Source organism: Protobothrops mucrosquamatus, unplaced genomic scaffold (genome assembly GCF_001527695.2).
Source record: "Protobothrops mucrosquamatus isolate PMUCROS unplaced genomic scaffold, P.Mucros_1.0 scaffold14, whole genome shotgun sequence".
NCBI classification, from domain to species: domain Eukaryota; kingdom Metazoa; phylum Chordata; class Lepidosauria; order Squamata; family Viperidae; genus Protobothrops; species Protobothrops mucrosquamatus.
In genome coordinates, this window is record NW_015386401.1 from 365,525 (window position 1) to 385,906 (window position 20,382).

General features: G+C 46.9%; 2 protein-coding genes across 2 annotated transcripts; one reads left to right on the forward strand and one right to left on the reverse strand.

Moving 5' to 3' along the window:
• Nucleotides 1-1,731: 1,731 nt before the first annotated feature.
• On the reverse strand, nt 1,732-12,919 carry ATP5F1D (ATP synthase F1 subunit delta). The gene is made up of 5 exons (XM_015810712.1): nt 12,694-12,919; nt 11,498-11,651; nt 8,447-8,535; nt 5,671-5,797; nt 1,732-1,980 (listed from the first exon to the last, which is right to left on the reverse strand). The coding sequence occupies exons 1-4, from the start codon at nt 12,826-12,828 to the stop codon at nt 5,675-5,677; spliced, it is 501 nt and encodes a 166-aa protein (XP_015666198.1). The 5' UTR covers nt 12,829-12,919; the 3' UTR covers nt 1,732-1,980; nt 5,671-5,674.
• Nucleotides 12,920-13,204: 285 nt separating this feature from the next.
• CUNH19orf24 (chromosome unknown C19orf24 homolog) lies at nt 13,205-20,127 on the forward strand. The gene is made up of 3 exons (XM_015810699.1): nt 13,205-13,754; nt 16,101-16,217; nt 20,044-20,127. The coding sequence occupies exons 1-3, from the start codon at nt 13,471-13,473 to the stop codon at nt 20,045-20,047; spliced, it is 405 nt and encodes a 134-aa protein (XP_015666185.1). The 5' UTR covers nt 13,205-13,470; the 3' UTR covers nt 20,048-20,127.
• The last annotated feature ends 255 nt before the right edge of the window (nt 20,128-20,382 follow it).

A 20,382-nucleotide genomic window follows, 5' to 3' on the forward strand; every position in this document is an offset into this window, starting at 1 on the left:
GCTGTGAGTTCTAGTCCCGCCTTAGGCATGAAAACCATCCAGGTGGCTTTGGGCCAATCCCTCTCTTTCAGCCCACCCCACCGGGTTGTTGTTGTGGGGAAAACACAACAACAGGAGGAAGCTGTGTTGGATATGCTCGCCGCCTTGCGTTATTTGTAAAAAAATAATAAAAGGCAGGATATAAATGAATAATTGATCCCTACAAAGTCAAAACCAAAACCACATTTATACGCCAAGGGTGTTTTCGACTTTGCCAATGATATTCCCAGATACGGTGGATAAACCTTTCGGCTGAAAACCCCCCCCCCGAGACAAGTGACCTCCCTCCCTACCCCCCCAACCTTTTCCTCTGGTGTCGTTCACTACAGTGTCAGGGTTTTTTGTTTTTTTTTAAAAAAATATTTTTATTTATTTGTATCCCACCCTTTTATTATTTTTACAAATTAACTCACGGCGGCCGAACATGTCCCACATCCCTTCCACCTAACTCAGTGCCTGGAAAAAGTACCACAGCTATCTGGAATGAATTCATTCCTTTAAAAAGTAAATATCGAAAAGTGTCCGGGATTTTTTTTTTGCAAGAACAGCAAATCTTGCTAGATTTGGGGTTGTTTTTTTTTTCTCTTTTCTTGACTACATTCTCAAAAAAGCCACCGATGACTCTCAGGGGGGAATTGCAACTAATTTTACAGCCGCCCTCTCTAACTCCATCCAACGTTTTCTACTATCTCCGCCTCCTGGGCCTTTATTTGGGACCTGTGGTGGGTGCCTTTCCAGAACACGACTCTGCATTTCCCCCCCCCTCGTAATTTTCTTTTCTAAGAAAACTGGGGCTAGAGGCATTCTTGGAAATAAAGATCACGCCAGGAATGGCTGTTATGTGTAGCACGCCGGCAGCACACATTTTTTAAAATTAAAGTCATATTTTTAAAAGGTAAGACCTCAAGATACTACTGCAGGGAGCGAGGGAGGCTTCAAGGGAAGCGCTTCAAGGAGCAACTTTTTAAGAAAGGCAACCTTGGTGAAATAATGTTTGGGAATGTGGGCTGTCCATTTGGTTTTTCTAAGAATCATCTTGGAAGCGAATGCTTAACGTGATTTTTGCCTAATGGGCTTGACATATTTAATCGAAAGATATCCCAGGTGGAATGAGGGAATTTGGAGAGTCCAACTCTTGAGCTAAAATTTCATATTTACGTTACACCCTTTGCATACCTGATATATATACCTATTCGTCTTATGCGTCGATACTTTGAGCAAAGAAAAAATTCCCCCGTTGAGCAACTCTTACTATCAGGACATTATTTTCCAACTGTTAGCCAAAATGTGCTTGTTTTTTCATTTTTACCTACTCATTCTCGCCCACGCCAAAGACTGAAAACGTATCAGTTGCTGTCTGAAAACTAATAAAGGAGAAATGTTAGCTCAGGGTTGAAATGAGGGATCCTTGGTGCTCTCTGAGCTTGGCTGTTTTCTTGCAGACGTTTCATTACCAAACTAGCTAACAGCATCAGTGCACTGAAAATGTTACCTAGTTCGGGTAAATGAAACGTCTGCAGGAAAACAACCAAGCTCAGAGAGCACCAAGGAGTCCTCACGCGTCTGAAAACTGTTTAGATATCTGAAGTTAGCCATTTCTTTTTTTAACCCAATGAACGTACCCACCAGCCCCTGGATGGCCCCAGAAAGAGCGTCAATTTGCCCTGATCAAAAAACAAGAGACTGTTTGGATTTTAGATGCATCGTTTCGCCTGTATTTTATAAAGATCCCAAGCTGATTTCAGGAGTCTAGTTGACAAACCAACAGGAAAGTCAAGGAATAAAATAAGACTTTTGGCCTCACCTTCTGCTTTAATCGGTAACAGTTAATTGTCAAGCTTTATTCAAAAATTCTGTACAGACCAAAAGAAAGAGAGGGAAGGACGAGGAGAGGTCCAGAACTTAAGGAGGCCACTTGTGAAACAACAGCGGTGGAATTTCCTGTAACAAAGAAAGAGAAGAAAGATCAGGAAACTTTACAGCCAGGTTTTGTACGGCTCGGGTGTTGCAAGTTGACCCTGGCTATTTGCTTTCTGGGCTTGGAAAAGAAATTAAGACAAAAAAACAACTTTACTGCCGCTCACGTCCTGCCCCCCTGTCCCTCTCCCCCGGGACAGGCTGAAGCTGTATAATTCCACTTCCCCATAGTGACAGGCCCAGTGGTAAAACACCTGTTCTACATACAGGAGGTCCTGTGTTTAATCTCCATTAGGACTGGGGGAAAAACCTGTCTAAAACTTTGCAGAGCTTCTGCCAATCAAAACAAATCAGGCACAGACAAGATTTGCAACTTAGCACTGGGTTTTTTGTTTTTTTTTTGGCAGCAAGAGCGAGTTAATTCCTACCCCTGAGATGACAATGCAATTCTTTTAGAACAGTGGTTCTCAACCTTTTTAATGCCACGACCCCAACCGGTCGTACGTCGAGGACTAAACCGGTCGTAAGTCGAGGACTACCCAACCGGTCGTAAGTCGAGGACTTTCCCTGCCCAGGAGCGCCGTACATGCGTGGTTCTGCCTCCTGCGCCGGCCGAGGCGTAGCTGGCAAGCGGCAGAGACGGAACAGGCCGACCACCAGCTGGCCCAGCCCAAGGGAGGTAAGGCACCTGCCGGAAAAGTGGGAAAAAAATGGCGGACAAAAAAAATGGCGGACAGCCTTGCTTGGCGACCCCCGTGAAATGGTCGATCGACCCCAAATGGGGTCCCGACCCACAGGTTGAGAACCACTGTTTTAGAAGCAATTCTGCCTGGCAGTAATTATTATTTATTATTATTATTATTTATTAAATTTATATACCGCCCTATATATAATGTGGTTTGGTTGAGGGACTCTGCAGAAAATCATTCCCTGCCATGCTCTCACAGCTGCAACTTTCCCAAAAAGGTTAAAGAGGAGCAGATAGATCAGTGATGGCGAACCTTTTAGAGACCGAGTGCCCAAACTGCAACCCAAAACCCACTTATTTATCTCCGGCTGCCAGGTGGGCGTGGCCCACTGGGTGTGCGTGACTGTGGTGGGCATGGCAGACTGGGTGGGTGTGGCCAAGGTGGACGTGGTCACCTCGATGTTGCTCGTGGGGAGGAACACCTGTGGGGGCCGGGCAGGGTTGGGGGAGATCCGGGGGGTCTCTGGCAGGTGGGGCGGTGGGCAGGAGGCTCGTCCTGCGGGGTAAGGGGAGGCAAGGGGAGGCAGGGTGGGGGTGCCATTGTCACAGGGCAAGGCGAGGCAGGGGCCGATGACACCATCGGCCCCCGCACACAGAGGCCAGCGAGCGAACGGGGGCCGACGGTGTCCGTCAGCAGCCACAGCCTGCCGGCCCCTCGACCAGCGCACTCTGGGGCTCCGCAGCCCACCGCCAGCGGGTCAGAGAAGCCGCCTCTGAGCTGGACTGCCGCCCGACAGCTGAGGCAATGCAGTGGGTCTTGCCTGGGAAAAGGAGAGCATGTGAGGCCAGGAGGGATGGAAACTATCTGTACTGGGATGCATCTGGCCACATGGAACCTCGGTGAGTTAGCGGGCAGCTGGTTGAAGAGGGACGGTTGCCATCTCCGGGGCATGGCGCACGTGCCCACAGAGAGGGCTCTGAGTGCTGCCTTGTGCACGTGTGCCATAGGTTCGCCACCAGTGAGATAGATTTTTATCCAATACAAGGGAATATTTGAAGCTCAGGGTTGAACTGTGGGGTCCCTGGTGCTCTCTGAGCTTGGTTGTTTTCTTGCAGACGTTTTACTGCCCAACTAGGTAACATCAGCAGTTAACTGGCACACATATATGAACATCTGCACGCAGTTTGGCCTCTCAGTTTTTACAAGCACTTGTCCTTACTAAAGGACAGTTTTGCGATTCTTCCTCCAGGTGGACGTTATGCCTTAATTTACAAGCCTGTACTACAAATACGAGCAGCCCTCAACTTATCACCATAATCGAGCCCGCGATTTCCGTCTGAGGTCGTGACGGTCGTAAAGCGGGTCCCCAAGCTACGCTTGTCCAATTTTATGACCTTTTTTTCCCCGGCCGTCGTTCAGAAAATGTGCTGGTCGCAAACCAAACGCCACAGTCATTAAGTGGGCCCGTTGTTTGCCCTGGGGTGTTTTTGTCTGGAAAATGGAAGCAAAGGTCGATTTCTGGCAGATGCTGCAGACATGATAAATGCAGCTAACGCTCATGAGCACCCAAAAGGTGGTCACGTGACCATCCTCTGCCGGACATCCTAACTTCAAATCCGGATTGTAAAGTAGTTTTTTTTTCCCCCCAGGGTCCATCATAACTTTGAACGGTTGCTAATGATCGGTCGTATGTTGAGGACCACCTGTACTGAAATCAAAGGGCGTTCAGTAAGTTCTTATCAGGAGGATGGCCGGCCTGGTTTCTTATCCTGCTGCGCCACCTAGTGGCAGACAGATGCTGAGCAACGTTCCCAACGATTTAGCACTCCGGAGATGCAGAGTGGATGGACACTTATAATCCGAGTGGAGGCAGATTATCTGGCGTGGATTGTCAGGAAATTAGTAATTTAGAGGAAATGCAATTATCCCTTTGCTCACAAATGCTCAATTATCCTTTAAACACCTCCTACGTCTAAGCTAGGGGTCTTCAAACTTGGCCCTTTTATGACTTGTGGACTTCAACTCCCAGAATTCCTCAGCCAGGCACGCGTGCCTGGCTGAGGAATTCTGGGAGTTGAAGTCCACAAGTCATAAAAGGGCCAAGTTTGAAGACCCCTGGTCTAAGCTCTACCATCTGATTTAGTCTCTAGAGTAGTGTTTCCCAACCTCAGCATCTCTGGCTGGGGAATTGAAGTCCACACATCTTAAGGTTGGCGAAGATGAGAAACACACTCGTCTAAACGCTGAAATAAGAGAAATTTTGGTCACTAAATTTAAGATATTTGGAAATTACCAGAAAACAAGAATATTATATTGTATTATTAACTGGTTGATGTAAGAATTCAAACAGATAAGACGTGTATCCTGAACTAATTAGATCTTGTGATGAATTGTGATAAAGGGAATTGGGGGTTATTTAAAACTTGGAAATTATAAACATTAAACGTTAAATCTAAATATTAATGGGAAACTAAAAATTGGGAAAAACTAACCAGGGCATTGATTGTTTAAAAAAAATGGAATGTTAAAACAACGAGGGTATGTATAAGCAAACATTATTGATAAATGTACGAAAGTTATTTTTATTTAATCGATATAATAAGAATTGTATTAATTTAAATATGAGACAATCAATACCAAGGGGAAAAGAGAGGAAATATTGAGTGTAATAGTTTGAGATCTGTACTAAAGATATTTTTGTATGTTATTGAATTATTGACCAACTCAGCCGCAATGCTGCTTTTCAAATATTTAAATGTAAAACTAGAAAATCAATAAAATTTTCTTTAAAAAAAAAAGAGAAACACACTCGTCTATCTCGAGGGCATCTTCTTAATTTCCTCCTTCTTGGGTTCCTGATATAGGGGAATCCCTGCTGGAGGTACATAAGGCGGGATAACAGAGGTAGAACTTGGTTTCTTCACTGATTTTGCTTGTCAGAAGGTCACACAAAGTGATCATAGGGAGCTCAAAGCTGGTCTCAGAGGCAGAGATCGGAGCAGAAGCCCAACGGGAAGTTACTTACCTGCTCACTCCAAAGCTTTCACAATTGCTTCGTTGGCTTCCACGTTGATCTGTGCTTCTGCTTTGGCTACCTCATCCGTGGCCGTTGCAAGCGCCGACAAGGCTTTGTCCAAGTTTGACTTGGCTGTCTGCGCACAGGAAAAAAACATCAGGCCTTAACACCAAGGAAGCAACATCGGTCGTTATGGGACCTTTTAGGAAAAAGAGGAATAGATGTGGACCAAAAGGCACCTGCCGTACAGGGAAGCGTGTTCCTTGATCTCAGGAACTTTTAAGATGCAGAGACCTCAACTCCCAGGACTGTCAACCAGCAGGTTTGCATTAATGAGTAGGGCAGTGGTGGCGAACCTATGGCACGCGTGCCAGAGGCGGCACTCAGAGCCCTCTCTGTGGGCACACGCACCATGCCCCGGAGATGGTAACCGTCCCTCTTTAACCAGCTGCCCGCTAACTCGCCGAGATCCCACGTGGCCGGATGCATCCCAGCATGGCTGGTTTCCCTCCCCACATCCCATCCCTCCTGGCCTCGCATGCTCTCCTTTTCCTGGACACAACCCACTGCATCACCTCCTCAGCTGTCGGCCCTCCGTCCAGCTCAGAGGCGGCTTCTCTGAACTGCTGACGGCAGGCTGCGGAGCCCCAGAGTGCGCCGGTCGAGGGGCCGGCAGGCTGTGGCTGCTGACGGACACTGTCAGTCTCCATGTGGTCGCTGGCCTCTGTGTGCATGGGCCGATGGTGTCAGGCAGCAGCCGCCCCGGCCCCTGCTTTGCCTTGCCCTGCGACAATGGCACCCCTGTCCTGCCCTGCCTTGCCTCACCCCACAGGACGAGCCTTCTGCCCACCGTCCCACCTGCCAGAGACCCTCTGGATCTCCCCCTACCCTGCCCAGCCCCCACAGGCATCCCTCCCCACGAGCAACATCGAAGTGACCATGCCCACCTTGGCCCCACCCATCCAGTCTGCCATGACCACCCACAGCCACGCCCACCAGTGGCCCACGCCCACCTGGCACTTGGCAATAAATAAGTGGGTTTTGGGTTGCAGTTTGGGCACTCAGTCTCTAAAAGGTTCGCCATCACTGGAGTAGGGTGTCCCACTTATGTCTTCCCATCTAGAGAGTCTTTTATACTCAGGAGATTATTAGTACTTGAGAGATCCTTGGTGCTCTCTGAGCATGGCTGTTTTCTTGCAGACATTTCATTACTCAACTCCTGTGTTTCCCCAGAATTAAGACCCAGCCTGATAGTAAGACCTAGCTTGATTTTTGGCGGTGGGCCTAATATAAACCCTACCCCAAAACTAAGCCCTAGTTTGGGGGCGAGGCGCACTCCTAAAAATCAAGCTCGGGCAGGGGTAGGGAGGGTGAAGCTGCCCGACGCGCCCCGCAACCGCTTACCTTACCGGTAGGACCACTGCACCCAGGCCTCCCACACCCTGACACTTGTCGTGCCGCTGCTAGACGTCTTCTGCGGCCGCTTGCTGCCACTTGCGGCTGGATGCCATGTGGTGCGCTGTGCCGTTGCCGCTGCTAGAGGCAGGACACTGCATGGTGGTTTTGGGCCATTTCCACTGCTCACGCAGCTTCCACTGCTTCTGCAGCGCTTTGGGCCACTTCTGCTGCTCACGGCAGGCCACGTAGCGCTTCAGGCCATTTCTGCAGCGAGCAGCAGCAACGGCGCAATGTGCCACATGGCATCTGGAAGCTAGTTTGCAGCAAGCGGCCGCAGAAGACGTCCAGCAGCGGCACGACAGGTATCGGGGTGTGGGAGGCCTGGCTGTGGTGATCCTAAGGTAAGACACCCCCCCAAAATAAGACCTGGTCCCTCTTTTGGAGGCTATATAAAAGTTTTAATTCAATAACACACCAAGCTTTCGTTGGCCACTGCCAATATCGTCAGGGTACATTCTAGTCGATGGGGAAGCTCCTTTTATAAGTGGGACGCCGTCTGCACCCAGCTCCTAGATCGCGTCACGGGTCCTGATCGGCCAATCTGCACTTTGGTCGTGGTTTGTATATCATTGCCTGCTTTTTCTCTACTTTTCTTACATGTGTGTACATTATTGCCCCTTCCTCCCTCCTCGTATAGCCGTGACCCAAAGGGATTCTTTGTCATTCTTTGCTCACTCGTGGATCCTGCCTCTTTAAGTTGTTCCTTCTTCTCACATTCCTCCCTATTAGTACACTTTCTTCCGTTCTCCCACCCTCTCTGTCCGTCATTTACATTCCCATTGTCATCCTTCCTGCTGCAGGGCTTTGCTCTAAGTGTCTCACCTTGGTTCCTATTCTCCAGTCCTTCCCCCTCATCGGAACATTTGTCAATCTCACGGGCACTGTCTCCTCCCAGCTTTGTTTCCCCCCTTTTTTTTACTTATATTGGCGATAATTTATAAATTTATAAAAGGAGCTTCCCCATCGACTAGAATGTACCCTGACGATGTTGGCAGTGGCCAACGAAAGCGGATGTCATCTAGTTTGGGTCATGAAACGCCTGCAAGAAAACAACCAAGCTCAGAGAGCACCAAGGAAACCTTCATTTCAAACTTGACCACAAAGATTAGTACTTCTTTAATCAAAGCTTTTTTTCGCTTTAATTGACTGAAATGGTAACTGAGCTGCAGAAAAACTGATTTTTTTTTTTAAAAAAGAGACCGAACTGCAGTGCTGCTGAGTCAGCATGGTGGAGAGAAATCTCTCCTAATTTGGCAGCCAAGCGGGGATTGTCTGGAGAGGGAGGGAAGAAGAAATGAAAAAGGGGAGAAGACAGACAAATACTAACCGCAGCATCGAGCTCATCCAATAAAGCCACTTCTTCAGCTAACAGCTGGACAGAGGAATCTGCATTCACGGTGAGAGAACCGCTGCTCACTACACAATTGCAAAAAAATGGTATAATCAGTCAGCGGACGAGGCCTCCAGTGATTAGAATTCCCTGCCTACAAAGATTTGCTTGTTCCATTCCTTTCCTAGATGGCTAGTGATGGATGTTCTCTGGGGGACGCCTGACTAATGAAGCGCATGAGGTAGAAAACTACAATCGACGAGGGTGGGAGCACCAGCAAAAGGTTAGAAAATGCAGGCTATAACAAGCGCCAGAGCAAAACCACCAGCACAATAGAGCAGGGCTTTTCAACCAGTGGTACGGGTACCACCTGTGGTACATTGGCACCTGGCAGGTGGTACGCGACCATCCTAGAAAAGTGGTAGTGGGGGAGGGGAATGAGCTGAACCGGTGGCAGCACCGCACAAGCCTGAGCGAGAGATGGCTGGAGCTGCAGGGCTGTCAGGGCTCAGCGGAAGCGCCAGGATCAGTGCCGCTTTCCAGCTGATTGGCGCTTCTTCGAGACTGTCAGGGCTCAGTGGAAGCGGCAGGATCAGCGCCAGGCTCCAGCTGGAGCTCGGCGCTCATCCTGGTGCTTCTGCTGAGCCCTGAAGAAGCACCAATCAGCTGGAATGTTGCAGCATCTCCAGGGTCTTGTGATTTACATTCAGATGCTTGGCAACTGATTCATATTTATGACGGTCACAGTGTCCCAGGGTCATGTGAAGTGACCAAAACCTGCTGCAACCACCCAGCAGACGGGGGGAATAAAAACCAAACACCCCCCCACCCCACCCCCGCTATTTTCTTTTTTGGTCATCAAGTTTTTGACACTTTGCTAGGCGACTGGTGGTACTCGGATATTGCCATATCCTAAAAGTGGTACAATGGGTGAAAAGGTTGAAAAGCCCTGCAATAGAGCAATCAGAAATACTCTTATTTAAAATATCCAGAGGAAAAGGAAGATTTCTGCTGGATGCTTAAGGTACACCCTCAGGTTTTCCCACATATATCCTTCTATATCAGGGGGTCTTCAAACTTGGCCCTTTTATGACTTGTGGACTTTAACTCCCAGAATTCCTCAGCCAGCTTGCCTGACTGAGGAATTCTGGGAGTTGAAGTCCACAAGTCATAAAAGGGCCAGGTTTGAAGACCCCTGTTCTATATCATTGCATTGCATATCCTCTTCTCCACAAAAACTCAGTGTGTGTGTGTGTGTGGGGGGGGAAACCACCCCATTCATTTCTCCTCCCCCCCCCAAATTGTTCTAATTTCATTGAAGAAACAATGAAGAATCCTGGGAGCTGAAATCTAACATGCCCGGAGAAAGTGAACCAGCAAACTGAATTAAGCTAAATATAACTAGAGTGGATTAGGGTGTTTAAAAAAAAAAGGCTTCCTCTTTTAACTGAGACAAAGCACAAATAGTCCTCAACTTACGGTCACAACTGAGCTCAACATTTCTGTTGCTAAGAAAGACACTTGAATTTTTTGCCCCATTTTACGAACGTACTTGCCACGTTTGTTAAGTGAATCACTGCAGTTGTGAAGTTAGTGACATGGCTGTTAAGTGAATCTGGCTTCCATGATTGGCTTTGCTGGCCGGAAGGCCGCAAAAGGGGATCACACGACCCCAGAAAACGGCAACCGTCATAAATATGAACCAGTTGCCAAGCGCCTGAATTTTGACCATGTGTCCAGGGAGATGCTGCAAGGGTCACAAGTATGAAAAACAAGTAAATCACTTTTTTCAGTGCTGTTGTTAACTTCAAATGGCCACTAAATGAACGGTTGTAAGTCAAGGACTTGTTTGTTGCCAAGAGGAGTGAGCCTGGCCACTTTTAATTCTTTCTGTCCATATACAAGTACACAGAACATAGAATTATTAAGTCTGGAAGAGACCTCGGAGGCCTTCCAGCCCAACCCCTTGCTCAAGGCAGGAAAGCTTATACCGGGGGGTCTTCAAACTTGGCAACTTTAAGGCTTGTGGACTTCAACTCCCAGAATTCCTCAGCCAGCCAGGGCTGGCTGAGGAATTCTGGGAGTTGAAGTCCACAAGCCTTAAAGTTGCCAAGTTTGAAGACCCTTGGCTTATACCATCCCAATCAAATGGTTGTCCAGTCTATTCTACTGTGATGGAGCACCCACCACTTCAGGAGGCAAGCTATTCCATTAATTATTCTGTCAGAAAATTTATTCTTACTTCTAGGTTGGATCTCCCTTTAGTAAACCTCCTCCCATTACTTCTTGTCCTGCCTTCTGGTACTTTGGAGAATAAATCAGTCCCCTCTTCTCTGAGAGAACCCCTCAAGTACTGGAAGACAGTTATCATGGCTCCCTTAATTCTTCTCTTAGATAGACTAGACCAGGGGTAGGCAACCTTGGCCCTTTTATGACTTGTGGACTTCAATACCCAGAATTCCTGAACCAGCCATGCTGCCTCAGGAATTCTGGGAGTTGAAGTCCACAAATCATAAAAGAGCCAAGGTTGCCTACCCCTGGACTAGACCTACCTGGCTCCCTTAGCCATTCAACGTAGGATTTAGCCTATCATCTTTGTTGCTTTTCCCTGTACACTTTCTAGGGTCTCAGCAACATGGTTGCATCATAGTGACCAGAATTAGATGCTTTATTCCAAGTGTGGCTTCACTCGCGCAATACAAAGTGATATTATTTGTCATGACCTTGATGCTATTATTGCGATTAATCTTTGAAAGCTAGTAACTAGCCAACATTTGGAAGAAAGAATTTGGGAAGGTGAGCAAGTCCTTTCTCTGTAGTTCTGAACAGCAGTTTTGCAAAATATGAGGAGAATGTTTTAATTCAAGGGAAAGCTTGAGCTCAGAAACACTTCAGCAGTAGCTAATTGACATAAATTATCGATGGTTCCCAAGCCCAGTTTGCAGATACCCATTCAAGGGAAAAAATGGATCACAGATCTCTTGTGAAAGATGTCCCCCAGCTAAGATAATTTCCTGTTCTTTCACCAGCCACCCTTTTCAAACGCACCGAAGTACTTTTTGGAGGAGCCATCCTCATCAAAGACGGTCACAACGCCAGGTCTCAGGACTTGCAGAGTGGGAACGTGAGCAGCCAAGATGCCAAAGGATCCACTTAAGGTGGGAACATCCACCTGTTTCACAATGGCAGCATTGTAGAAAATCTGTAGGAAAAAAAATGGGAAAGAAAATAAAAGGTAGTCCTTGACTTACAACAGTGCATTTAGTGAGTGTTCAAAGCTACAATGGCACTGAAAAGTTACTTATGACCATTTTTCACACTTACGACTGATGAAAACTATTGCAACATCCCCATGATCACGTGATCAAAATTCAGATGCTTGGGAACTGACTCACATTTATGTCCGTTGTACTGTCCCAGGGTCATGTTCACCTTTTGCGACCTTCTGATATGCAAAGTCAATAGGAAAACCACTTAACAACCGTGTTGCTAATTTAACAACTGCAGTGATTCACTTAATTGTGACAAGAAAGCTTGTAAAATGGAGCAAAATTCACTTAACAAAAATTTTGGGTTCAGTTGTGGTCGTTAAGTCGAGGACTACCTGTAAAGGTATATTTTTAACAAACCTGAAAAGGAGAGAAGGCACTGCAGCAGGATTTTTTTTTTTTAAAAAAAAATAGAAAACAAAAGAGAAGAGAGCTGATAATTATTATTCTTGATTCACAGGAAGGATACTTATATACTGCCCAGAGTTGCTGACAATCAAGTGGTATATAAATTTTAAAATAATAATTTATCTGGGGTACAAAACCCACGGCCTCCAAAAATTTGAAACGATAGCCTTCAGTTCCAATCCAGGAAGCCCAATACAGATAATCCTCGACTTGTGACCACAATTGGGACCAGAATTTCAACTGCCAAGCAAGGCGGTTGTTAAGTGAGTCGTGCCCAATTTTAAAGCCTTTCCCCATTTTTATTAAACGAAGCACGCAGTTGTTAAGCGAATCCAGCCTCCTTCTCCGCCTACATTACCTGCTTGCATCTCGATCTGGTTAACTAGGAACTGCCCTTCTCCATCGGGCACGTTCACACAACAGAGTAAACCCGGGTTAACAGCACACACGAGCTTCACGGAACAAGGGATGCCCAAACCCAGAAGGCAACTAGATTTCGCGCAGATCGTTCCGACAACGAATACGCGACCCAGCAGGCCCACCTCAGTTCGGTTGCCATGACAATACCTGAGCGGGCGAGGCGAAGGTGAAGGCCAGCTGTGCAGGGCCCGTAGCAGCCGCTGCCGCTTCAGCATAATAACGGGACGGGGACCGGGACCCCAACACCAAAGCGCGGGCGAGAAAACGACCGACGGGGAACATGGCGAAGCCAAGGGCAGACAGGAGAAGCAGCAGCGAGGTCGACCGGCAACCAGGCCTGGCCTACAAATCCCAGCAGACTCCGCGAGGGACAGAGGGCTTGCCGCGAGGCATGACGGGAAGCAGGATGGTTTTTATTTTTGTGAATACGAACCGAGACTTTCCCAAGAAGCACCGCGGCATAAACTCCACCCACTTCAAGGAAAACGTTGCTCAATGCCGAACGGCATTTCCCAGCAGATCATGACGCCAACAGCCTGATACGTCGCCTCTGATAAGGCCCCTCCCCTTTCCTGTAATGCACTGGGAAATTGACCAATAGCGATTAAGCCTCTCTCATGCGGTGCTGGGTGGGAACTGTAGTCCCGATTTTTGCGAGTCGATCCGATAGTCACTTGATCTCTTTTATTTAGCCCTGTGCGGACTTTTCTCTCCTTATTTCAGGTTTAAGATATTTAGATTCTGCTTTCGACTACCTCCATTCATGGCTCCAGGAACAAGGAAATTCCCGACCGAGATCCGGCCAGGCCTACTTCCCCAATTGAGGTAAAAGAATCGGAAGTTGGTCCGACACTACACTGCGCCCCCCGCCAACACTTCCGGTCCGGGCCGCTTTTCCTCAGAAATCGGCGTTTGCCGATCCGAATGGCGGCGACTTGCTTCGGTTGGCCGCTGGCGCTTTGGATCGTAATAATCGCAGCGGCGGCGACGACCCACTCGAATAAGACGGCTCCTTCCCTGTCGCCGAAAGAGAAAAGCCACGAGAGTGCCTCCCGGCCCGCCTCCACCGCCACAACCGCGACGACATCCGGGTCCCCGCCGTCGGGGCTGTCGGGATTGGGCCTGCCGGCCCTTCACCGCGCGCTCTACGTCGTGGCCGGCCTGGCAGGCATCGGCCTCCTCTACTATCTCGGAGGCCGCACGTTTCGGTGAGGAAGAGCGGCTTCCCTACGGGTGGGATGGGTCTAGATGACCTCTAGGTATACCATCCAATTTGGCCGCCGCCTTTAGGTTAAGGATCTACTTCAGTTCAGGAGGGAGGGAGGGAAGGAAGGAAGGAAGGGGCGGGGTGAGGAGGAGAGAGGAAGGATGGAAGCAAGGAAGGAGAGAGGGGAGAGGAGAGGGGAGGGGTGAAGAGAGGAAGGAAGGAAGGAAGAAAGGAAGGAGAGATGGGTGAGGAGGAGAGAGGAAGGAAGGAAGGAGAGGGGAGGGGTGAAGAGAGGAAGGAAGGAAGGAGAGATGGGTGAGGAGACGAGGAAGGGGAGAGGTGGAGAGAGGAAGGAAGGAAGAGAGGGGGAACGAAGGAAGGAAGGAGAGGGGAGAGGTGGAGAGAGGAAGGAAGAGAAGGAAAGGGAAGGAAGGAAGGAGAGGGGTGAGGAGAGGGGAGAGGTGGAGAGAGGAAGGAAGGAGAGGGAGAAGTGGAGAGAGGAAGGAAGAGAAGGAAAAGGAAGGAAGGAAGGAGAGGGGAGAGGTGGAGAGAGGAAGGAAGGAAGGAAGGAAGGAAGGAAGGAAGGAGAGGGGTGAGAAGGAGAGAGGAAGTCCTCCATAAGTTGTGAATTTCACCTTCCATCCAGCTGGTCAGTTGACATGCTAGCTGGGATTGATGGAGAGAGTAGTCTTAGAACATCTGAAGGGGACTCAGCTTGGAGTAAGCTTGATCTCTGTTATTCATTTCCTAATGGAGAAACTATTAGCAGCCAAGCAAGCATCCTACCTTCGTAAAGCACTGTTTCTGTATGAAAATTATTCAGTATTAACTGGAAGTGTTAGATTGTTAGTAAATAGTGGCAGTTCTCTGAGAGAAACCATGAGGAGCACTTCAATATGACTGCCATGTGGAGCCAATTTTATATCTAGGTAGTCCTTGACTTACAACAGTTCATTTAGTGACCATTCAAAGTTATGACAGCACCGAAAAAAGTGACTTAAGACCGTTTTTCACACTTATGACCACTGCAGCATCCCCATGGTCACATGATCAAAATTCTGATGCTTGGCAAATGATCCATATTTGTGACGGTTGCAGTGACTTGGGGTCATGTAATCACCTTTTGTAAGCGTTTGTCAAGCAAGGTCAATGGGGAAGCCAGATTCACTTAACAACTGTGTTACTAACTTAACAACTGCAGTGATTCACTTAACAACTGTGGCAAGAAAGGTTGCAAAATGGGGCAAAACTCACTTAACAAATGACTCACTTAACATACATTTTGGGCTCAATTGTGGTCGTAAGTCGAGGACTGCCTGTAGTGTCCTTATTATATATTTGTTGTTACTTAGAACACATTGGTTAGTCTAATAAATCTAATATATATAATATAAAGACAGGAGCTCAGTCTTTGCTCAGTTGCCTGAGACAATCTTTCCTCTGGAGATGTCAGCCACGATGGAAAACTGATTGAGACTTCAGTCACTAAAGCCCAACCCTGTCCGTTAGTCTAATAAACTTGATTTAACATTGCCTTTAAGGGGGGAGTCCTCCAAAACTGGCAGAAGTAATAAAGCAATGGTACCAAAAGGCCATCTGTGGTCAGGAAGCTTTTATACAACTACACCTTATATACTAGTTGTGTCTGTATCGAGAGGCTGCCCTCAGGGTCACAACATGCTTTCGTCACTTCCCGGTTGAGCTGTTGCAACATGCTCTACATGAAGCTGCCCTTGAAAAGCATTTGGAAGCTGCAGCTGATCCAGATTGTGACACAGTTTTGGGTGTGCACCCATGTTCACGCCACTACTTACTGAAGCTATACTTTCTTTCAGTACATTTCCAGCTGCAATGTAAGGTGCCAGTTATGGTATGGAGCCAGGATACTTGAGAGGTCAATAGTCTCCCATCTGTCTCACTAGATCAGGGATCTTCAAACTTGGCCCTTTTATGATTTGTGGTTGAGGAATTCTGGGAGTTGAAGTCCATAAGTCATAAAAGGGCCACGTTTGAAGATCCCTGCAGTAGATATAGCAAAATGGGCCTCCAGGATGTTCTGTAAAGCCGTGTCGTTTTATGGAGATATGTCGTTTTATGTTGTGCCTTCTTAGTCAGAGGACCTGCCCTGTGGAACAGCTTCCCCTTGAGATTTAGATGGCTCTGATCCTGTTGGCTTTGTGCTTTGAAAATTTGATTACATTTTTTTGCTGGTTTTATATATATATAAAGTTCCTGTTTTATGCTTTGTTAGCCATGTGGAGTTAGCTGAGGAAGATGGCCAATCGTATGGATCTGTGAAGTAAATTTGTGAATAAATTCTGCAACTGATTGTAGACTTATTTCGTAGGACCAGGAAACCTCCACGGAAAAAATACGGACTTCTGTCCAACTCAGAAGATCCCATGGAGATGGCTTCTCTAGAAAGCGACGAAGATACGGTATTTGAAATCAGGAATTTGAGACGGTGAGAATCAGTTTCGCTGGGTGTTCTTTTAGTTTGCTGCAGCAACACAAATGATTCCTAGTGACAGGGCTGCAGGATATTGTGATTGGGTTGCAATGAATTATAGATTCTTTGCAATGTTAATTACTTTTTGCCTATTTTGTTCAAGGCTGGAGACCTTAAGGCCCTTTCGATTATGGTTTGCATCAGCCTTTGCTAGCCTGGATTATGATGTTTCATTCGGTAGCTTTAATACTTGAACAGAATTTAATTTATATTGGTTTCCTAGATATTCTTTATGTGGTTTGATTGTACTATTTTTTGTAATTTTTAAATTGCAATTTGTCCAGAGTTATCCAGTTGAGAACGGCAACTGTATTAATCAAATTAATAAATAAACCAGGGAATTTCAAATCAAGAAGACTTGCAAATGTAATGCTGTGTATATACTGACTCAGAAGTAACTTCTGTTGAAACTAATGGATCATGTTTAACCATGGTTAGTCTGTAGAAACTGTTTTTATGTTTGTTCTGTTGAGCTAAGTGTTCAGCTTCTTTCTCTGGTCAAGTTATGGAATTGGGAGTTAACTTCGGTTTTTGTTCATAAAGATACATATTTCCCTTCAGAATTTCTTACAACCTGTAATAACAGTTTTAAATCTTTCCCATTTATTTTGGACATTCTAGCAAATGATAGCAGGGGCTACCTCTTAGTCTGTCCAGAGTAATTTATTTCATTTTTTAAAAAAACGATTTATCACTTGAATTGCCACAATGTGGACCGATCTGTAATTTATCTTTTTCCATACTAAATGTTGGTATTTTAATAACTCATTAAACTTACATACTGCCCAGTTCCAAGCAACTCTTATTAGTATTTAAAGTTTCAAAGGGGGGTTATGGCACATGAAAGTCAGCTTAGAATATTCAGGGGTTCTCAACCTTGGCAACTTTAAGACTTGTGGAATTCTGGGAGTTGAAGTCCACAAGTCTTAAAGTTGCCAAGGTTGAGAACCCCTGGCTTAGATGATTTTGAGCCAATCACCAAGAGACTGTGAGTTCTAGTCCTTCCTTAGTCGTGAAAGCCAGCTGGGTGATTTTGGGCCAGTCCCCCTCCCTCAGCCCAACCCACCTGGGTTGTTGTTGTGTGGAAAAGAGGAGGAAGAAGGAATATTAAACATGTTCAGTACCTTGAGTTGTTTATAAAAATAATAGAGGGAGGGAAAGAGGAGCACATGTTGAGCCAAGGCTGCTCCAATTCTCTTCCTCACCTTTTCTGCTTTTCCAGGGCTGAGCAACTGTTTCCCTTCTCCTGCCCCTTCTCAAGACCGGAGCTAAATTATGCTGTGCTGAAAAATCCAATTAATCCTCAGTGTAATCTGAGGCTCACAATTATGCAGTGACAGGACAGCAATCCAACTAAAGAGAGGCGCGCTTATTCAAATTAAGAATCTGATCACTTTGAATATTATTGGATGCTATTAAGTAGAAGTGAAATAATATACAGAATTGCAGCTGTAGCTAATTATCTGGCTTCCTGCAGTGAACAGAAGTCTCCTTTAGGCAAGGAAGCTTTACACTAAACGGTAGCTTTTAACAAATATGATTAAACATCCATGGTAAATTTTGGTAGAACACAGCTTTGACTAATCTATCTGCTACTAAAATGCCCAACTACGGTAATGAAAGGATGTTCTCAATAAACTTCGTTTATCCTGTCTTTTAGGACGTGTGGTCTGATTGGACACATACAAAAAATAAAACACAATAGCACCTCAGCAATTAAGATTGCTGAAGTACTGCAGCTGTTATGCCTATTGACATATAGGCCAAGCCCGCTAATACAGGGGTGTCCAACCTTTTTGGATTGGCGGCCTGGTGGGAGAGGGAGAGGCAGGCACCTTACGTGCACATGCGCAAACGCAAATGTGGCCACACGTGCGCACGCGTGTACAAACAGGCTGCGAGCAGGTGCACCCCGCAAAGGGGGCTGCAAGCATGCACGTGAGGCTCTCAGTGACAGTGACCCCTTTGTGAAGTTTGTGGTATCAGCGCGAGGCTCACGCCGCAGCCCGCAGTAATGTTGCCCCCGGCGCGAGGCTCGCACCCCCGTCCTTGTGCAAAGCCATCCCGGTGTGAGGATCGCGCCGCCACCCCCGTGCAAGGATCGCGGTGCAGCCTGCAGTGATGCCATCCCGGCACGAGGATCATGCTACCACCCCACGCAATCGTGTCGTGGCCCTCAGCGATGCTGCCCCTGCATGTGATTCGCACTGCCACCCCCGTGCGAGGATCGCGCCGCAGCCTACCTGCTACTTGCAGTGGTGCCGCCGCCTGCACAAGGTCCATGGCAATGCTGCCACCTGTGTGTGGCGCGGCACTGCCGCCCTGCACACAACATTCGTGACAACGCTGTCGCCCGCACGATACTAGCAGTGCTGCCACCTCCCGCACACAACACTCACGGCAACAGTGGCACTAGGGGGGGTGAACATGCGCGTATGCACTGCCCAGCTATTCACATGGCCCGGCGGCCAAGAGGCCACGGCCCGGTAGTGGGCCACGGCCCATAGGTTGGGGACCTCTGCCCTAATGTATGATTGATGTTAAGACTGGAAAAATGAGAAACAAATGGGGAAAAAATGATTAACTAAATGCTAAAAGCTGTTTGAATATTGGCAAAGTTGGTATCTCAGTGGGAACAAAGTTGTACAGTATTCCTGAGTTGAAAAATTATTCTCTTGCTATACAGACAGCCCTTGATTTACAATTGGTTGCTTAGCAATGGTTCAAAATTTCGGTGGACTTTTCTGGGGGGCCAGATTTGAAGTTCCAACCCTTCCTGTGGTCACCTGACTGACCGTGGGGGTGCTTGGCAGCTGGGAAACACTTCTGGCTCTTTGCAGCATCCATTGATCGTGTGACCCCACATTTTATGACGGTTTTGTTGAAAATTGTGCCAATAGCAAACCTCTGTTTTGCTTTAATGACTACAGCAGCCATTTTATGACTGTGGCATTTGCTTAACGGCTATTGCAAAAAAAGGTCAAGTTGGGTCAGTCATGCGTCCGACCTGTTTTGTGACTGTCACAAGTAACAGCCATGATGGGCAGGTTCCATTTATGGTCGTAAGTCCATGACTACCTATATAGTGTGTGCTCACTGAATTAATCTTAGAGCAGAGGTCTTCAAACTTGGCCCTTTTATGACTTGTGGACTTCAACTCCCAGAATTCCTCAGCCAGGCGTGCCTGGCTGAGGAATTCTGGGAGTTGAAGTCCACAAGTCATAAAAGGGCCAAGTTTGAAGACCCCTGTCTTAGAGGAACAAAAAAAAGATCTTCGAAAGCAGATCCTGATGTTTAAGTAAGGACACCTGAGTTGCAATGGTCTTTCAAATAATCTGATCCTATTTTTTAAAAAAAATCAGTTGAAAGGTTTAAATGCAAATTTCTGCTTCTGTAAGCAGTCAAAGTGGTTGTTTTGTTTGGAGGCACAATCTGCACATTTCAAAAAGACAATCTAAAGCAGGGGTCTTCAAAACCTGGCCCTTTTATGACTTGCGGACTTCAACTCCCAGAATTCCTCAGCCAGACACGCTGGCTGAGGAATTCTGGGAGTTGAAGTCCACAAGTCATAAAAGGGCCAGGTTTGAAGACCCCCTGCTCTAAAGGCACAAACCAATCCACTCTATCAACTGAAAGCAGGACTTTGACTTGTAAAGTTACACAGCTTGATGTCAGCTGAGCACATTTAGTCCAGCTGAACCTAAAACTGAACTTATTTTAAAAGGTAAGTTACTAAACTGAGTCCAGAAGTTGAGTCTAATGCTATTGCTTTGTTTCCTAGGTGATAAATAGGACTTGTGGTTTTTCCAACTCGACCAGAGAAGATGCAGATTCACCAATGGAAGAAACCTGAACCTCTTGTTACTTTAAAAAAAAAAAAAAAAATTCCTGAAGTTTCTTGCGATGTGAAAACCTAGCAGCGTGAAACTTTCTCTTCGGTTCCCTTGATCAGGAGAACTGTTGTACAGCCACCACAGCGAATGTATCTGCCTGGAGTTGCAGAATTGCAGAAAAAATGACGAGGGTTTCCCGGGGTGGGTCTTTCTTCCTTGCTAACCAATTTGGGACGAGGGGCTAAGATGGCAAAGTTGCCCGTTCACAGTTTGAAGCGGGTGCCGGC

Bases quoted from the DNA above. Each gene is read 5' to 3' on its own strand.
- ATP5F1D (XM_015810712.1), bottom strand. From the start codon at position 12,828: ATGTTCCCCGTCGGTCGTTTTCTCGCCCGCGCTTTGGTGTTGGGGTCC. The intron at 8,536-11,497 runs GTGCGTTTGAAA...GCAATTGTGTAG, and splicing joins CTCCTCCAAAAAGTACTTCG to TGAGCAGCGGTTCTCTCACC. The intron at 5,798-8,446 runs GTTAGTATTTGT...TCCTGTGCGCAG, and splicing joins TGGATGAGCTCGATGCTGCG to ACAGCCAAGTCAAACTTGGA.
- CUNH19orf24 (XM_015810699.1), top strand. From the start codon at position 13,471: ATGGCGGCGACTTGCTTCGGTTGGCCGCTGGCGCTTTGGATCGTAATA. The intron at 13,755-16,100 runs GTGAGGAAGAGC...CTTATTTCGTAG, and splicing joins CTCGGAGGCCGCACGTTTCG to GACCAGGAAACCTCCACGGA.